Source organism: Moschus berezovskii, chromosome 4 (genome assembly GCF_049115385.1).
Source record: "Moschus berezovskii isolate FMDL1 chromosome 4, NW_MosBer_1.0, whole genome shotgun sequence".
Taxonomy (NCBI): domain Eukaryota; kingdom Metazoa; phylum Chordata; class Mammalia; order Artiodactyla; family Moschidae; genus Moschus; species Moschus berezovskii.
In genome coordinates, this window is record NC_142463.1 from 20,170,607 (window position 1) to 20,188,501 (window position 17,895).

Genomic DNA, 17,895 nt, shown 5'->3' on the forward strand with positions numbered 1-17,895 from the left:
GGAGTTTCAGCTTCAATATCAGTTCTTCCAATGAACACCCAGGACTGATCTCCTTTAGGATGGACTGGTTGGATCTCTTTGCAGTCCAAGGGACTCAAGAGTCTTCAACACTACAGTTCAAAAGCATCAATTCTTTGGCGATCAGCTTTCTTTATAGTCCAACTCTCACATCCATACATGACCACCGGAAAAACCATAGCCTTGACTAGACAGACCTTTGTTGGCAAAGTAATGTCTCTGCTTTTTAATATGCTATCTAGGTTGGTCATAACTTCTCTTCCAAGGAGTAAGCGTCTTTTAATTTCATGGCTGCAGTCACCATCTGCAGTTATTTTGGAGCCCAAAAAGTGAAATGTCGGAAACTTAGTTCATCAGGACACCACTTCTACTGGAGAGACAGTGGGGAGTAATCTGGGGTATAAACAAATGATGGGGAAGGGACTTCCCCTGTGGTCAGGTGGTTAAGAATCCACCTTCCAATGCTGGGAGCCAAAACTGGATCCTTGGTTTGTTAACTAAGCTCCCACATGCCTCACAGAGTGGCCTAGAAATAAATAAGCTTAAAAAATGGGAAGAGTAGCGCTGGCAGAGTACAGAGAGGCAGGAAGGAGGTGAGGGAGATAAAGAGCTACACCAGGACAAACCTGCTTCCTGCCCATTCTGCCAAGGGAAACATAAATTCAAGACACTTCTGAGTCCGAATGGCAAAGCTATTTCAAATCTCAGAACTGCAATTTAATAGCTATCTGACTCTGAACAAGGTAAAGCCTGCTAAGTCTGCACAATCTGTAAAGTGGAACCTGAATACCTTCCTCACAGGAGCCTGGACTGCAAGTGCGCTGGATGCGGATTACAATGAAAAGGAAAAAATCAGAGTTGTATGTTTAAGATTTGTGCATTGTTCTGTATGCATTAATGAATAAAAAAAATATTGACAGTCTAAAAGTCGCATTATGTTTTATTCGGTGGAGCGAGATAAGAGCCCACTGCAGACGAAGCCGCCAGGATGCCGCCGGATTCTCCCTCTGGCAGGAGACAGCTGGGACCGCCCAGTGCCGCCTCAGCGGCGGCGCGCGGTGCAGTGTGGGCCAGGCAGAGGCGTGGCCTGGTCCCGCCCGCGGGGCCGCCTACGTGACCCTAGGTGCGTGCCTCTTTCACGCGGGAGTTCGCCAAACCAGCGGTGTGCTGTGTCCAAGCTCCACAGTAGGACACGCTCTGTGGACCCACATTCCGCAGGATGCTCTTGGGCAATCCATTCATCACCCAGCCTCCTAGCTCAGGCTTCCACTCCTCAGCTTCTTTCTGGAGGTAGGGGCGGGGTCCACCACGCGCGTGATGCTGAACGCCCGGCCCCGGCCACTCCTCTGGGAGGAGCTTCCTCATCACCGCCAGGCTTAAGTCCCTGCCTCCAAGCTCAGGAGGGTTTCTCCTGCTGCCCACCAAGCCCGGAAGCTGAGGCTCACTTGGTGGCTAGCGGGACACAGGACTGAGCTGAGAAGCCACACTACCCTGTTAACGCTCTGTGCCGAGGTGAGTCTCTCCTCTGCTGCCCTGTTTCTTTGGCGCAGTGGAGATGCCCTCGAACCTTTACTTCAGATGTGTCCGCCCCCATGTTTCGAGCGAAGAGCAAATGCTCTGGAGGCGGCCAGACTTGGTTTCGGATTTGCGCTTCCTCTTATTCTCTAAATGATCTTGGATAAGTCCTCAGTTTCTCTGGCCTCAGTTTTCTCAGCGGTAAAATCAGTTCCTCTATAAGAACTGTACAAGAGTTAAGTGAGATAAAGCTCTTAAAAGCTATATGCACCGATTGTCAGCAAGTTTTGGTTGCCATCTTCCTTTTTTGTTTGCCCACCGACACGGTTTTTCCAGGAAAATCTGGCTTTCCTATGGAATCGTTCCATAGGAATTATGAAATTAATAAAACCTGACGTGGCAAGAGGGGCGTGGGTTCGCTAGCTTTGGGACCTGCCTTGGGTTTGGGAAAGTCAGGGCATGTTTCTGTTTTGCCCGAGTGCTCTTTCAGACTGAAATCTGAACCTTCACCGGATGGGGTTATTATTAATTAACTCTTTCCTTCAGCTTGTCCATACTCAGGGCTGCACGACCTCCCTTAGAAGTCTTGAGGGTTCTGATCAGTCTTGTTACTGTCCCCAAGGTCTCAGATTTCTTATCTGTAATACAAGAGCAATGCCTAATAGAATCACTGGGATTTCTTTTTTTTTTTTTTAGTCAGAGATGGTAAAGTGCTTTGTTATTCTCCAGAGATCGTTGTTTCCAGGTTGTCTAAGAAGTAAAGGAAGAAGGTGATGGAGGCAGTGACTTTCTCAGATGCACCTCCAGCTGTGTGGGGTAGGGGAAATGGGAAGCAGGCACTGTAACAGCTACCGGGTTAGACAAATGACAGGCCCTGACCTTGAGAAGTACTTAAATTTCTGAGGGAAAATGAGCACACAAAGGCAGAGTTGTGCACAGCTATCAGTACATGGGAGGAGCCAGAAATTTAAAGCTAGCAGAAGAGTGAGCTGCAGTTAGCCAGGCAAGGGTGGGACTTGTGCAGAAGGGAAGTGTGCAGAGGCCTGGAATCAAGTATGGTGGCTGCTTCTGCAGAGTCTGGAATATGTTGTCTGAGGTGAAGAGGTGGAGAGATGGGGGAGGTGGAAGCCAGGTTATAAAGGGTATTACTAAGGAGTCTGGAGTTTACCCTGGTGGTAGGAGAGAACTACTGGAAGAGAGCCTGGGAGTCACATGGTCAGGTTTTTGGGACTGCTTTGTCGGGGAGAGGGGCCTCACTGGATCAGAGCAATCCCTGGTTCTGGGAAGGGTTGGTCACAGCTGGAGCAGTGGCCCTGGAGGTGGATATGGATGGGCTGGGTAAAGATTTAAGGAGTATATATTTAAAAATTCTTTTCACGTACATCAAGAAGTCCAGAGAGTGGTATTGCAGTGTACATTACAATTTAGAGCAAACAGTATCTTTTAAACAAATATTTACAAGTATTGCACAATTTTTACCCAGCCAGTTAGACCAAATCTTGGCCACTGTTTCATATTTAAGGTGGCTTTCCGTGCTGACGGCTTCAAAGTTCAGGAGAAGCTATATTCCCCTTCCCATTACCTGTCAAAACCCTAATCTTATAATACTCAGAAATGCCTCAAACAAACTGAAATACTTTAGATGGCTTTTGTAAGACCCCCATGGATTATACTGTGAACGTGTTGTCTGGTTTGCTTTCACACTTGTCATCCACGGCCTTGAGTCCTGGGGAGACAGAGTATATAGAACAAAGAACATGATCAGGCGCTGTGCAGAGGGCTTTAGACATAGTATCTCTTCAAAATGGAGGAGCTGAGATTCAAGCCCAGGTCTGTGCAAATCCAGGACTTGAACTATTTCCTCGTGCTCTGTTGCTGGGTTTTATAAGTTTAGTTCTGGACATATTAAGTCTCATACCTGTAGGATATAGTGGTGGAAATGTTCAGAGGGAGAAGAATATACAGAACTGGGGTGGGAAGAATTAGTGATTAAAGTCATCACTGAAGCTTGACTAGGGAGCGAGAAGGGATTGAGGACAGAACCCTGAGGGATACCAGTATTTTTTTGTGGGAGAAGGTGGCAGAGAGGGAAGGCCTATGCAGCCAGGGAACACTCATGTGAAGACTGCTGCTTCTTCCTGTGTTTTCAAGTTTCTTGCATCCTGGCAGCAACTACAGAGCTCTTCTCTGAGAAGGGAAGACTAAGTCCCAGAGAGGAGGAACCTAGGCACTGACCTGGGATTAATAAAACCTGAGTCCTGATACTGCCCTCACCCGCCTCCCTATACACTCAACTTCTCTTTCTTTTCCACCTTGAACCTCTCCTAAGGTAATATGGGGGTGTCTGAATGCTGCTAGAGGTCCAGCTAGGCAGATGCTGACAAGCTCAGAGCCTTTTTACACAGGGCTAGGCTGAAAGGCTGATGCACAGGCAGAAGATAAGGAAGTCAGGAGCTGGCAGAGGATGACTTCCTGTCCTCTGATAGAGAAAAACATCTATCTTCTGCCTTCCATCTGTCCTTTGGAGCATTTGTTCTTTGAAGATCTGTGTTTACTGTTTCTACCTCTGATCCCTGCCCCCCAAGCCTTAGCCTTTTTGGTTTTCAGTTTCACTAGCAAAAGAAAGGGGAGAGGCAAGCTTCAGGTTTCTTCTTCCTTTTCCTCCAGGCCAGGTTTTTGTTCACACTCTCAGCCCAGGTGTAATTTCAGAGCCAACCCTTGGGTTCTGAGAAATGTGGCAGAGGCCAACAGGTCACAGTTTGAACATCAAGCCCAGGAAACCAGCCATAGTCCCTGGTAGCAGCTGGCAAGCTAGTTCCTCCTATGAAGTACCTGGATGGTTTGTGTCCCTGAGAAGTTTGGTAACAAAGAGTATTGCCCTCAGTGGTCCATGGTTTGCTGCCCAAATTGAACTGTTTTCATTTTAGCAGAAAGGGTGGTCTCCAAAATTTGTGTGTGTGTGCACGCATGTGTGCTCAGTCAGGTCCGACTCTTTGCCACCCTGTGGACCATAGCCCACCAGGCCCCTCTATCCATGGAATTTTCCAGGCAAGAATACTGGAATGGTTTGCCATTTCCTACTCCAGGGGATTTTCCTCACCCAGGGATCAAACCCGCAGTTTTTGTGTTTCCTGCATTGGTAGATGGCAGTTCTTTACCACTGAGCCACCTGGGACGCCCACTAGACTATAATATTCTTCTTGGTGGTCCAGTGGTTAAGACTCTGCACTTCCACTGCAGAGGGTGCAGGGGTTGTGGGTTCGATCCCTTGTCAGAGAACAAAGATCCCACGTGCCATGAGGCAAAAATAAATAGATAATAAAGTAATAACCTTAAAAAAATTCTTCCTGAGTCAGAAATGTTAAGAGGGACAGTGTTGGTGTGTCAGTTATACTTGCAACTTATCCAGTTACCTACTCTACCATAATATTCTTGATGTCCTTTCTGAACTTGGAAACAAAGGTTATGATAATAAAGGTACTGACCAGCAATGAACTCAATCCCAAGAAAGTGATAGTTACAGTACTGATGAGAGCAAGGGAAAAGGTTGTTTCTATATTATTGATTCTTGGGGTGAGCCCTCTTTCTCTTTTCCCTTCTCTTGGATAAATCCTATTCATCAAAGCTCGACTCACATGTCACCTCCAAGAAGCCATCCCAGCCAGGTCACTTTTTTCTTGTAGCCCTTGTGCAGGTTTTGGTCCCATCTTACGGGTTGTGATATCCTCTGTCCTCTGCTGACAAGACCATGAACTCCCAGAGAGCAAGAACTATTTGAATATGTGTGTCTCTTGTGTCTAGCTTAAGACCATTCATCGTCTGCTGACTGAATGAGTGTTCTTGGGCCACTGGAGACTTCTGATTTTCATAGCTCTCCAAATGGGGTTGTTGCAGTTACCCACATGCTTTGTTCAGTTGGAAATTTTCAGATATCTGTGATTTACTGCTTTCCACTGCACTGAAGTCCTGTGTCTGGTTCCTCTTCCTGGAAAGATTCTTTTACTCTTTTTTTAAAAAACTGTATTTATTTTTGGCTGCACTGGGTCTTTGTTGCTTTGCACAGGCTTTCTTTAGTTTAGGCTAGTGGAATCTACTCTTTGTTGCAGCACTTGGGCTTTCCATTGCGGTGGCTTCCCTTGTTGCAGGGCACAGGTTCTAGGCAGCAGAGCTTCAGTTGTTGAAGTATTTGGGCTCTGGATCTCAGGCTCAGTAGTTACTCCGGGGCATGTGTGAAATCTTCCCGGACCAGGGATTGAACCAGTGTCCCCTGCACTGGCAGGCGGATTCTCATCCATTGCGCCACCAGGGAGGTCCTTCGCTTTACTCTTGGACAATCCAACTCATTCTTAAAAGCCAGTGTTGGGACTTCCCTAGTGCTCCACTGGCTAAGACTCTGCATTCCCAATTTAGAGGGCCTGGGTTCGATCCCTGGTCAGGGAACTTGATCCCACGTGCTGCAAATAAGAGTGATGCTGCTGCTAAAAGATCCTGCATGCCACAGCTAAAGATCTCGCATGCTGCAGTGAAGACTGAAGATCCTGTGTGCTGCAGCTGAGACCCAGTGCAGCCCAGTCAATGAATATTAAAAAAAAAGACAGTGTCATTATCCTCTTGTCCTTGCCCTACAGAAGGCACCTGCTTTTCTGTAACACAGTGTACAGGTGTCTACTGTGAGGCATAGCACATGTATTTTATTGGTCTGTGTTCACTTGCCTTTTCCTGCCTTTTCTATCAGCTCCTTCTTGAATTGTTGACTCTCTCTGTCACTTAGTTGTTGATTTGGAGCAAATAACTCTATCTGTCTGAGCCTGTTTTTTCTTTTCTTTAATCTAAAAAATAAGATACTTCCCTTGTAAGAACCCACTCAGGCCTAGTAGCACGGCTGATCAGACCTCTATGAGAGGGCCTCAGTCTCTGTGTGCTAACAGTCGCCTGGAACGCTCATCTCATCCTTCGATTCTGAGTCTGTCTGTCACCTGGTCTCCCTTTGTCTCATAAAGGCCTTTGCTTTTCTTACACTGGCTTGAGACCTCATGTAGTCAAGGTTGAGTACTTCTGGGGAGCCACCTCGCCTTTGTTTTTAGGTTTAAGAGCTCTTTAACCAGACCCTTAGCCTGGTGAAAGGAAGGGCAGTCAGACTGGTGGTCCTGTTAGTGTTTGGGAGTTACTGGCTTTGGTTGGTTCTGGGTGCCCTGTCTCAGCTTCCTTTGCTCCCAGGCATATACACATGACCCAGTGTCTGTTCTCCTGTCACCTCTGTGCCCCTTTCCTCCCATGTTTTGCAGGAGCCTTGACCAGTTGCCCTAACAGCAGCACTGACCCTCACACCATTCTCTTCCCATCTGTGTTTCAGGGGCAATGGCGGCTTCCTGTATCCTCCTACACACTGGGCAGAAGATGCCCCTGATTGGACTGGGCACCTGGAAGAGCGACCCTGGCCAGGTGAGGGATGGGGGCAGAAGAAGGGGGTTCTTGCCCCTCTTCTAGGAAAGGACAGTATTTGGGAGAGGGTTCTCGTGTTTTCTCTCTCACTTCCATCCCTATACTTCACATCTGGTAGGGATAAACCTGGAGGGCGGTGGGAAGAAACAAGGGAAGAAGGGACCCACAGTGAGCTCTTGGCTTCCCCAGCTGATCGAAAGCAGTGGTTAAGGGGCCCAGCAGGGCCTCAGGCATAGGAAGGAGCCTGTTCCCTGGTGATCTGCACTGAGTGCTGTGGAGATGCGGGACTTTTTGCCTGACCCTGGGCTGACCCCTAAGGTGCCATTTATCACCCTGTGCTGTGATCGTGTCTTCTGTTCTACATTTGGTTCCTTACACACAGCAGGTTGTTGTTGTTCAGTTGCTGAGTCCTGTCCAACTCTTTGCAACCCCTTGGACTGCAGCACGCCAGGTTTCCCTGCCCTTCACCATCTCCTCGAGCTTGCTCAGACTCATGTCCATTGAATCGGTGATGCCATCCAACCATCTCATCCTCTGTTGTCACCTTCTCCTCCTGCCATCCCAGTATCAGGGTCTTTTCCAGTGAGTTGGCTCTTTGCATCAGGTGGCCAAATTATTTGAACTTCAGCCTCAGCATCAGTCCCTCCAGTGAATATTCAGGATTGATTTACGTTCAGTTCAGTTCAGTTCAGTCGCTCAGTCGTGTCCGACTCTCCGCGACCCCATGAATCACAGCACGCCAGGCCTCCCTGTCCATCACCAACTCCCGGAGTACACTCAAACTCATGTCCACAGAGTCGGTGATGCCATCCAGCCATCTCATTCTCCGTCGTCCCCTTCTCCTCCCGCCCCCAACCTTTCCCAGCATCACTAATTTGGTCTCCTTGCAGCCCAAGAGACTCTCAGGAGTCTTCTCCAACACCACAGTTCAAAAGCATCAATTCTTCAGTGTTCAGCCTTCTTTATGGTCCAACTCACATCCATACATGACTACTGGAAAAACCATAGCCTTGACTAGATGGACCTTTGTTGGCAAAGTAATGTCTCTGCTTTTTAGTACACTGTCTAGGTTGTCATAGCTGTTCTTCCAAGGAGCAAGTGTCTTTTAATTTCATGGCTGCAGTCACCATCTGCAGTGATTTTAGAGCCCAAGAAAATAAAGTCTGTCACTGTTTCCATTGTTTCCCCGTCTATTTGCCATGAAGTGGTGAGACTGGATGCCATGATCTTAGTTTTCTGAATGTTGAGTTTTAAGCCAGCTTTTTCACTCTCCTCTTTCATCTTCATCAAGAGGCTCTTTAGTTCTTCTTCGCTTTCTGCCTTAAGGGTGGTGTCATCTGCATTATTGATATTTCTCCTGGTAATCTTGATTCCAGCTTCATCCAGCCAGGCATTTTGCATGATGTACTCTGCATATAAGTTAAATAAGCAGGGTGACAATATACAGCCTGATACAGGATGACAATATATAGCGAGATACACACAGCAGGTATCAGTGTTTAAATAATAACTCAGTCAACTGTTTATATCAAAGGTCAGCAGACTGTTTTTTAAAGGACACGGTGGTTAATAATTTAGATTTTATCAGACAACTTGCAAAATACAGGTGGTTATGTACTATAAAACTATTTAAAAATATAAAACTTGTTTTTAGCTCAAGGTCTGAAAAAAAACAAAAGGCAGCTGGTAGCTGGAGTTTAGTAACCCCTGATATAGACCTTTCAGCCCAGGGGAACCTGGGAATGAAAACCTGCTTTCCTAAATGGACACAGGTAGAGACTCAGCTCCCACCTGGGGTGGGGCAGCTCCCACCTGGGTGTTCCTTGTTCTTGGAATCTGAGTCAGAGTTGAGAGAAGTTTGGGAGGAACTCTGGCAGGGACAATGGCCTCTTCTGTCTGGGATTTAGGCTGGGATTGGTGGCGTGGTTGAATGAACTCTGTCTGCTTTTTCTCCCTTTGCTTTCCTAGAGTCTGGTGCTGTAGGCAGGCACTGACACTGCTTGGGACAAGTCCAGGAGCTAGACGAAGGCTGGGGGTGGAGGCCAGAGCCAGGGCCAAGATGGGGTCAGGGATGGAGGGGTGGGAAATGGGATGGAGTAGGGTCGGTGAGAAGGGCACATGTCTGGATAGTAACAACTGCACCTAAATGGGGATCTTGAGTGGCAGGGGGCCTAACACCCTTGGATCTGCTCCTAATCCCGTGTTTCTAGTCTGGTTTTTAACAAATTGACTGACCATCAACCTCCTTGGTGACTGCTTTATTCTCTTTTTGTGGGGGACTCTGGGCCCAGCTTCCATCTCACTTTTCCACCTTCCTTAGTTTTCTCTTCTCCCCGCCTCACCTCTTCTGCCTGTCTGAGCCATGGTCTATATGGCTTCCCCTTTAAATATATACATATATTTAAAATGGAATTTAAATTTTATGTGTATGATTTTTTTATTTACACGTTTTTGGCTGCACTGGGTCTTTGCTGCACACAGACTGTCTCTAGTTGCAGTGCAGTGAGCGGGGACTGCTCTCCAGTTATGGTGCATGGGCTTTTCGTTGCAGTGGCTTCTCATATTGTGCAGCATGGGCTCTAGTCTCCCCAGCTCAGTAGCTGCAATGCACCGGCTTAGTTGCTCCATGGCATGTAGAATCTTCCTGGACCAGGGGTGGAACCCATGTCCCCTGCTTTGGCAGGTGGATTCTTAACCACTGGACCACCAGGGAAGTCCCCACAGGCTTCCTAAGGATCTGTCTCCATGTGGCCTTGCTCTAGGAAGTACTTACCTGTGTATCACATTTCCCTAACCAGCTCCTCAGGGTTGGGACCTATCTCTATGACTATACTTCTGCTTTCTGTCCTGTTAATGTACCATCCATCTTCTGAGCATCTAGCAGGGAACATATTGTTAGTTTTTGCTGGGCCCTGCTGAGATTGCTTGGATAGGAAGGAACCTTGGAAGTTAGTGGGGAGGAGGAAAAAGGTTTGGGGTCTCCACAGAGACTTCTGGTCCCCAAGACTGAAGCCATCTTCTGTCTTCTCACTTCCACCGTGTGGATGACTACAGCGGCAAATTCCTGCCCCCTCCCCCATCGGTGACCCTCAGGAGGGCAGTTTCTGGTCCAGGCCAACAGAGTTAAAACTTTTGCTTTTCTCACCTGGCAGGTTAAAGCAGCTATTAAGTATGCCCTGAGTGTAGGCTACCGCCACATTGACTGTGCTGCTATCTATGGCAATGAGACTGAAATCGGGGAAGCCCTGAAGGAGAATGTGGGACCTGGCAAGGTGAGGACTGAGGCTATAGAGGGGTGGGTGAGAAGACTCAGAGGCTGGGGCTAAGGGCTGACTAGAGGGATCTGGCATCAGCTTCCTTCTAATGCTTCTCCCAAAGGTGAGGGTGGGCAAGACTGGGTGCCCTTGACTCTTCTAACTGTGACTCTGTCCCCTGTACCAGTTGGTGCCTCGGGAGGAGCTCTTTGTGACTTCCAAGCTGTGGAACACAAAGCACCACCCTGAGGATGTGGAGCCTGCCCTCCGGAAGACACTTGCTGACCTGCAGCTGGAGTATCTGGACCTGTACCTGATGCACTGGCCTTACGCCTTTGAGTGAGCCTTGCCAGGGTCTTCATCTAGGAATCAGGAGTTGGGGGAGTCATGTTGGTAACTTTTTGTAAGTTACAGGAGCAGAGCAAGAGAGGAGCACTCAGTCTTTTCTGCTACAGTCTAGCTACAGGAAAAAGGAGTGCCGCTTCACATGGCATGTATTAGGGTATATACAGATGAGTCCTCCTGCTGCCTTTATACATTGGGGAAATGTTCTAGCTTTTGCTGCGCTCAGCCTGGGATTGCAGTAGAGTAAGTTCCCACAGAGGGTGTGGGAGGAGACGACCATAGCTCCGTGCTCTGTACTTGAAGAAGGCTGTAGGAGCCTGCAATGCGGTTTCCCGAGGCGGGGCAGAAGGAGTTAAGGATGACTTCCCAGAGTGGAGGGGATATAATCTATGTCTAGGAAGAAGAGAAGGGGCAATGGGCATTCCATATGGAGTTAACACTTGGATCATGACCTGGAAAGGTGAAAAACCACGCTTGTTTCTCATTCTTGGCCCTTTACCCTTTCTGGGATGTAGAATGGCTGGACGGGTGGGTAGACAGGAGCCTGGCATGTGTGCCCACACCTGGGGGGCTGTCTTTTACTCAGGCGGGGAGACAGCCCCTTCCCTAAGAATGCTGATGGGACTATACGCTATGACTCCACCCACTACAAGGAGACCTGGAGGGCTCTGGAGGCACTGGTGGCTAAGGGGCTGGTGCGGGCTCTGGGCCTGTCCAACTTCAACAGTCGGCAGATTGACGACGTGCTCAGCATGGCCTCTGTGCGCCCAGCTGTCCTGCAGGTGAGCACAGCAAAGCAGATCAGTTGGTTTGGGGATGGTGTGCATGTATATGTGTGTATGTGTGTGTGTGCTTGTGTATAAATGAACATGAGGGAGCAGATGATGAGTTTACTTCAGGAAATAGCTTAAAAGTTGTCAGAAGTGTTGGTGCAGAAATCCTCTCAAGTGTGGGAAGAGAATGAAATAGACAATGGAAAACTGTCTAGAGAGTGAGAAAAGCAGAGTGAGGGGAAGTGGGGGGTCAGCAATTCAGGGTTGGTCAGAACGTGTATGTCCGGGTGGGGCCAGCAAGCCAGCTGCAGCCATCCCGTGGTGATAGGTTGTTTCTTGGCTTAGGTGGAATGCCACCCATACCTGGCTCAGAATGAGCTGATTGCCCACTGCCAAGCACGAGGCCTGGAGGTGACTGCTTATAGCCCTCTGGGCTCCTCTGATCGTGCGTGGCGTGATCCTGAGGAGCCTGTCCTGCTTAAGGAGCCAGTGGTCCTGGCACTGGCTGAAAAGCATGGTCGGTCTCCAGCTCAGATCTTGCTCAGGTATGAGCAGTCTTAGGGAAAGACAATCAGGTTAGGGAGAGGGCTCCTGGGCTGGGAGGCACGGGTTGAGGGGTTCCAAATGCCTGAATGAGAATCTTGCCGTGTCATCTCAGGAGAGGCCATTCTGAGGCTCGTTCCCTCTTCCAGTGGGGCTTGGGGGTTCTAGGAGCTCTGAGAAGGCTGTATGGAGGACAGAATGCTCATGAGTACTGACATTTACTTCCATCCCCCACTTAGGTGGCAGGTCCAGCGGAAAGTGAGCTGTATCCCCAAGAGTGTCACGCCTTCCCGAATCCTTGAGAACATCCAGGTACTTGATGTGTCTGTCCTGTCTTCTTTAGCCCATTGGGACACAGTCTGACCCTGACTCTGGCTAAGAAGGCAGTGGTCTGGAACCCCAACTTCCACTCACAAAACTGGCTTTCCTGACCTCACCTTCCATTCCCAGGTGTTTGACTTCACCTTTAGCCCAGAGGAGATGAAGCAGCTGGATGCCCTGAATAAAAATTTGCGATTCATTGTGCCCATGGTTACGGTGAGTGTGTATCACCCCCCAGAATCAGGGAATGTGAGATTCGGGGCAGGATTCTGGCCTAAGTCTGGCCTCCATATTGCTGAGTAGAGGCTTGGCAGGATGATATTGTTGGTAAGATTGCTGTCCTGGACACAGTGGGCTGTTTTTTGGTTTTTTTTTTATTGAGCTCCCAGAAGTAATCTGGTTCAGGGATAAGGCATTTAGCCTGTGAGTTCCAGTCCTGACTCTCAATACCTTGCAACCTAGAGCAAGTGATTTAACTTCTGCCCAGTTCCTGACACGTAACAATTTCTCAGTATAAGTGGGGCATTCTTAACCTTGTTAGAAAGGGAAATAAACAGTTCCTTATCCCAGCTGAGACTGTACACTTGTAGGCATAGAGTCAGCCATGTGCCAGGCTGTGGGTTTGGTGCTGGAATGCTGTTGGTGCCGTGGCATCTCTGAGGCTAGGTCCCTGCCACTGACATCTGTCATAGTGCTGTACACAGGTGAGGCTGTTCAGGAAGATTCTTGGGAAAAGATGTCCTGGAATCTCTAACTAGGAGGACGGGCAGGGTGCGGGAATGTCACCTCCTACTAATGGAGTCATCTGTCTGTCTTTCCAGGTGGATGGGAAGAGGGTCCCAAGAGATACAGGGCACCCTCTGTACCCCTTCAATGACCCATATTGAGACCACAGCTTCCTGGCTTCCTTTTCATCTCTCCGGCTGTAAGGTCCTGCCATCCCCAGAAAGGAGTTAATAAAGCCCTTGGAGTATCCATCCATGCTACTTGCTTGTCTTATTTGTCTGGTCAGACTTGGTATGGAAATTGTTTCTCTTTGGGATGCTGGGTGTGACCTGCCCTGAGCCCAAACACCCTTATTGTTTCTTGATTCTGGAGAAACAAGCATGTAGCTGAATTCCATTTCCACTTTCATAGTTCAGTTCAGTTCAGTCGCTCAGTCCTGTCTGACTCTTTGCGACCCCATGAACCGCAGCAAGCCAGGCCTCCCTGTCCATCACCAACTCCCGGAGTCCACCCAAACCCATGTCCATTGTGTCGGTGATACCATCCAACCATCTCATCCTCCAGCGTCCCTTTCTCCTCTTGCCCTCAATCTTTCCCAGCATCAGGGTCTTTTCAAAATGAGTCAGGTGGCCAAAGTATTCGAGTTTCAGCTTCAACATCAGGCCCTCCAATGAACACCCAGGACTGATCTCCTTTAGGATGGACTGGTTGGATCTTGCAGTCCAAGGGACTCTCAAGAGTCTTCTCCAACACCACAGTTCAAAAGCATTAATTCTTCGGCGCTCAGCTTTCTTTATAGTCCAAGTCTCACATACATACATGACCACTGGAAAAACCATAGCCTTGACTAGACTGACTTTTGTTGGCAAAGTAATGTTTCTGCTTTTTAATATGCTGTCTAGGTTGGTCATAACTTTCATGTTAGATATATTAGTGGAGTATCGCCATCTAGTGGTGTCTATTAGCATTGCATGCCGCCCCAGAGTAGTCTTTATGAGAACTACAAAAATTGGTCACTTACGGTCTGAGATCAGAGTCCTGTGGTTTCTTGGCCCTACTGGGCATGAGTCTTGAGTTCCCATACCCTGCCCTTCCTCCTAGTTAGTACCTAGATTTATGAATATGAAGAGCCAAAAAAAACTTAAATTCTGAAGTTTGGGAGTCCCTTGGAGAATCCGGACAGAGGCTTTTTCTCTCAGACACTACAGCCAATGTGCATAGGCTACCTGAAGGAGGCAGAGTCAGCACCAAAGCTTGTTACTGTACCTAAGTCCTATCTTATACAATTTATGGTCCCACCAGAGACTACTGAGATTTTAGGAGGGTTTTTTGGAAAAACCCTCTAAACTCCAATCATACAAAACTCAGTTTTCTAGTTGAACCATTGCTCTTCATTCAGAAGATATTAATGGAGTCCTTATATGGGTTAGACACAAATGCTAGGCCCTGGGGATATAGCTATAACTAAGACACAGGTCCCTGCAGTTTACTTGAGATGGACTAAGTAATTACATAATTAGTTTAATTACAGTTGGCAGAAGTGCTGTGAAAAAGCACAGAGCAAGAAGCCTACTGATTTAATTGGCTGATTTAAAAGATCTGAAGGATGAGTAGGGAATAATTTGTTAAAAGAGGTGAGAGTGGAAATAGTGTTCCGTGCAAATTGGATAGCTTGGGGGAAAACTTTGTAACTGGAAGAAGCTATTGAAAAAACCTAAAGAAGTCTTCTGTAACAAACAGAAGGGGGTGGTGGGGTGTGTGGAATGGCATGAAATAATGCTGGAATAAGATAGGAACCTGATGCTGGAAGGCCTAGGAGACTGGGTTAAGATTTTAGGTTTTTTAATCCTGAATGCAGCAGGAAGCTATGGAAGAGTTTTGAGCAGGAATAACATGGCATGATTTGTATCTTAGAAATACAGCATGGCTGCTCTTGCCTTCTGAGATGGCCCATGCTCATGCTCTGTGGAATGTGTTTCTCTCTAAATATATCCCCTTCTTGTCTATCAAAAAAAAAAAAAGGAAGAAATAACAGCACTAGAGCAGTGGGGAAAATGGATTAGCAGAGTAAAAAGTTGTTGGAGGGAGGCATGTTGCAAGTTAGTCTTTTTTAATTTTATTAATAGTATAGTCAAAGCTATGGTTTTTCCAGTAGTCATGCATGGATATGAGAGTTGGACCATAAAGAAGGCTGAGCACTGAAGAATTGATGCTTTCAAACTGTGGTGCTAGAGTAGACTTGAGAGTCCCTTGGACTGCAAGGAGACCAAACCAATCAAGCCTAAAGGAAGGACTGGTGCTGAAACTGAAGTTCCAAAATTTTGACCACCTGATGTGAAGAGCCAACTCATTGGAAAAGACCCTGATGCTGGGAAAGATTGAGGGCAAGAGAAGAAGGGGGCAACAGAGGATGAGATGGTTGAATGGCATCACTGACTCAATGGACATGAATTTGAGCAAACTTCAGGGTATAGCGAAGGACAGGGAAGACTGACATACTGTAATCTGTGGGGTCTCAGAGTTGGACATGGCTTAGCGACTGAACAATAGTTGATTTACAATGTTGTGCCAATCTCTGCAGTACTGCAGTGACTCTTAAATACATATGAACATTCTTAGGGCTTCCCAGGTGACACTAGTGGTAAAGAACCTGCCTGCTAATGCAGGAGACAAAAGAGACTTGGGTTCAGTCCCTGGGTTGGGAAGATTCCCCTGGAGGAGGGCATGGCAACCCACTTCAGTATTCTTGCCTGGAAAATTCCACAGACAGAGGAGCTTGGCAGGCTATAGTCCACAGAGTCACAAAGAGTCGGACATGACTGAAGTGACATGCACATGTACATTCTTACTTTTTATGTTCTTTTCTGTCATGGTTATTAACAGAATATTGAATATAGTTTCCCATGCTATACACTGGGGCTTCCCTGGTGGCTCAGACAGTAAAGAATCTGCCTGCAATGCAGGAGACCTGGGTTTGATCCCTGGGTCAGGAAGAGCCCCTGGAGAAGGCAATGGCTACCCACTCTAGTATTCTTGCCTGGAGAATTCCATGGACAGAGGAGCCTGGTGAGTGACAGTCCATGGATACATTAAGACAGTCAATGGATACATCCATTCTAGATTTAATAGTTTACATCTAGCAACCTGAGAAGTTAGTCTTTCATCTCTGGTCCTTTCTACCTGGAACCTGTTAGCCCACTGTTGGGTGAACATCTATTATTAAACATCCCATTTAGCTGTCACTTCTCTGGAACATCTTTCCTGATCTCACTCTCCCCAGGTGGCTTGCTGTATGATTCCGTAGCCTCCTTGTACCCTTTCGTGATCCAAGTTTCCACAGTTAGGAGGTAGTGTGAGTTTGAAGTGTATTAGTTTGTTGGGGCTGCCGTGACAGTACCACAGAATGGGTGATTTAAACAACATAAATTTGTATTCTTACAGTTTTGGAAATTTAGAAGTCTGAGATCAAAGCAGGATAGGTTCCCTCTGGTGTAACAGAAGGGTTGTTCTAGGCTTCTCTCCTTGGCTTGTAGATGGACATCTCCCTGTGACTTTATATTGTCTGTCTTCTGTATACATCTGTGTCCAAATTTCTTTTTTTGTTTGTTTGAGTTTTTTTGTTTTATTTTTTGGCTATGCTGCATGGCTTGTGAAATCTTTGTTTCCCGACCAGGGACTGAACCCAGGCCCCAGCAGTGAACAGGTAGGGTCCTAACCACTGGACTGCCAGGAAATTCCCTGTGCCCAAATTTCTTATAAGGCAGTCATATTTAATTAGGGCCCATCATAATGATCTCATTATAACTGACGACCCTGTCTCCATGTACAGTCACATTCTGAGGTATTAAGGGTTAGTACTTAAGCATAGGGGCTTCCCTGGTGGCTCAGAGGTAAAGAATCCTCCTGCAGTATAGGAGCTGGCCTGCAGTGCAGGAGACGGGGGTTCAATCCCTGAGTAGGGAAGATCCCCAGGAGGAGGAAATGGCAACCCACTCCAGTATCCTTGCCAGAATAATCCTATGATTATCCTGATGGGCTGCAGTCTATGGGGTCACAAGAGTCAACCCTACTTAGCAACTAAACCACCACCACCATAGGAATTTGAGGGAGGAGGACACAATTCAGCTCATATCAGGAAGTGAAAGTTGTCATAACATCAAATTATTCACGAGTAAACTGACTATATTTAGAAATCATTCTTGACTCACACATCTCACCTTGCTGAATGTTAGCATTTCTCTATTGACATCTTTGTCTAAATCACTGAGCAGTACAGTGCATATCCACTGAAAAATGAAATTGCACATCTTGCAAAAGATAACAAGTCTTTATGAAGCAATGAAGTGATATTGGGAACTTAACACATCATACCCAAAACAATAGAAAAGTGAGGGTCTGACAGTTAATTGGGAAAGAAAATCAAAGATTAAGACACTAGATTTCAAAAGAAGATACTTGGCTTATCAAAGTATTAAGGACGGACTTTGAGAAAACCATGACGTCCTTGGGACTTCCCTGGTAGTCCAGTGGTTAAGACTCTGAACTTCCAATGTAGGGGATGTGGGTTTGACCCCTTGTCAGGGAACTAAGGTCCTATGTACCATGCAGTACAGCCCAAAACAACAGCAACAAACTATGAGGTCCTGAAGTAGTTTTGCAAAAAGGATTCTTCATATGACTGTTTTGAGTAAAAGACCAGAGACTCATTTTAAAATGCGACTTTCCTGGGGAAGGAAATGGCAACCCACTCCAGTGTTCTTGCCTGGAGAATCCCAGGGACGGGGCAGCCTGGTGGGCTGCCGTCTATGGGGTTACACAGAGTTGGACACGACTGAAATGACTTAGCAGCAGCAGTGTTTACTAAGACTCACTGCTGAGACAGTTCCTTGTTACGTGATACTGCTAAAAGATTTAATTAAGTTATTAAAAATGACACTCTAGTTTCTAAGGCTTATCTC

The 17,895-nt window shown here is 47.2% G+C and overlaps 1 protein-coding gene across 1 annotated transcript; it reads left to right on the plus strand.

Moving 5' to 3' along the window:
- Positions 1 to 1,371: 1,371 nt before the first annotated feature.
- On the plus strand, positions 1,372 to 13,188 carry AKR1A1 (aldo-keto reductase family 1 member A1). Its single transcript, XM_055403040.2, has 9 exons — positions 1,372 to 1,530; positions 6,887 to 6,975; positions 10,128 to 10,247; positions 10,417 to 10,568; positions 11,161 to 11,356; positions 11,693 to 11,892; positions 12,130 to 12,202; positions 12,341 to 12,427; positions 13,033 to 13,188. Exons 2-9 carry the CDS (start codon positions 6,892 to 6,894, stop codon positions 13,096 to 13,098), a joined length of 978 nt encoding a protein of 325 aa, XP_055259015.1. The 5' UTR covers positions 1,372 to 1,530; positions 6,887 to 6,891; the 3' UTR covers positions 13,099 to 13,188.
- The last annotated feature ends 4,707 nt before the right edge of the window (positions 13,189 to 17,895 follow it).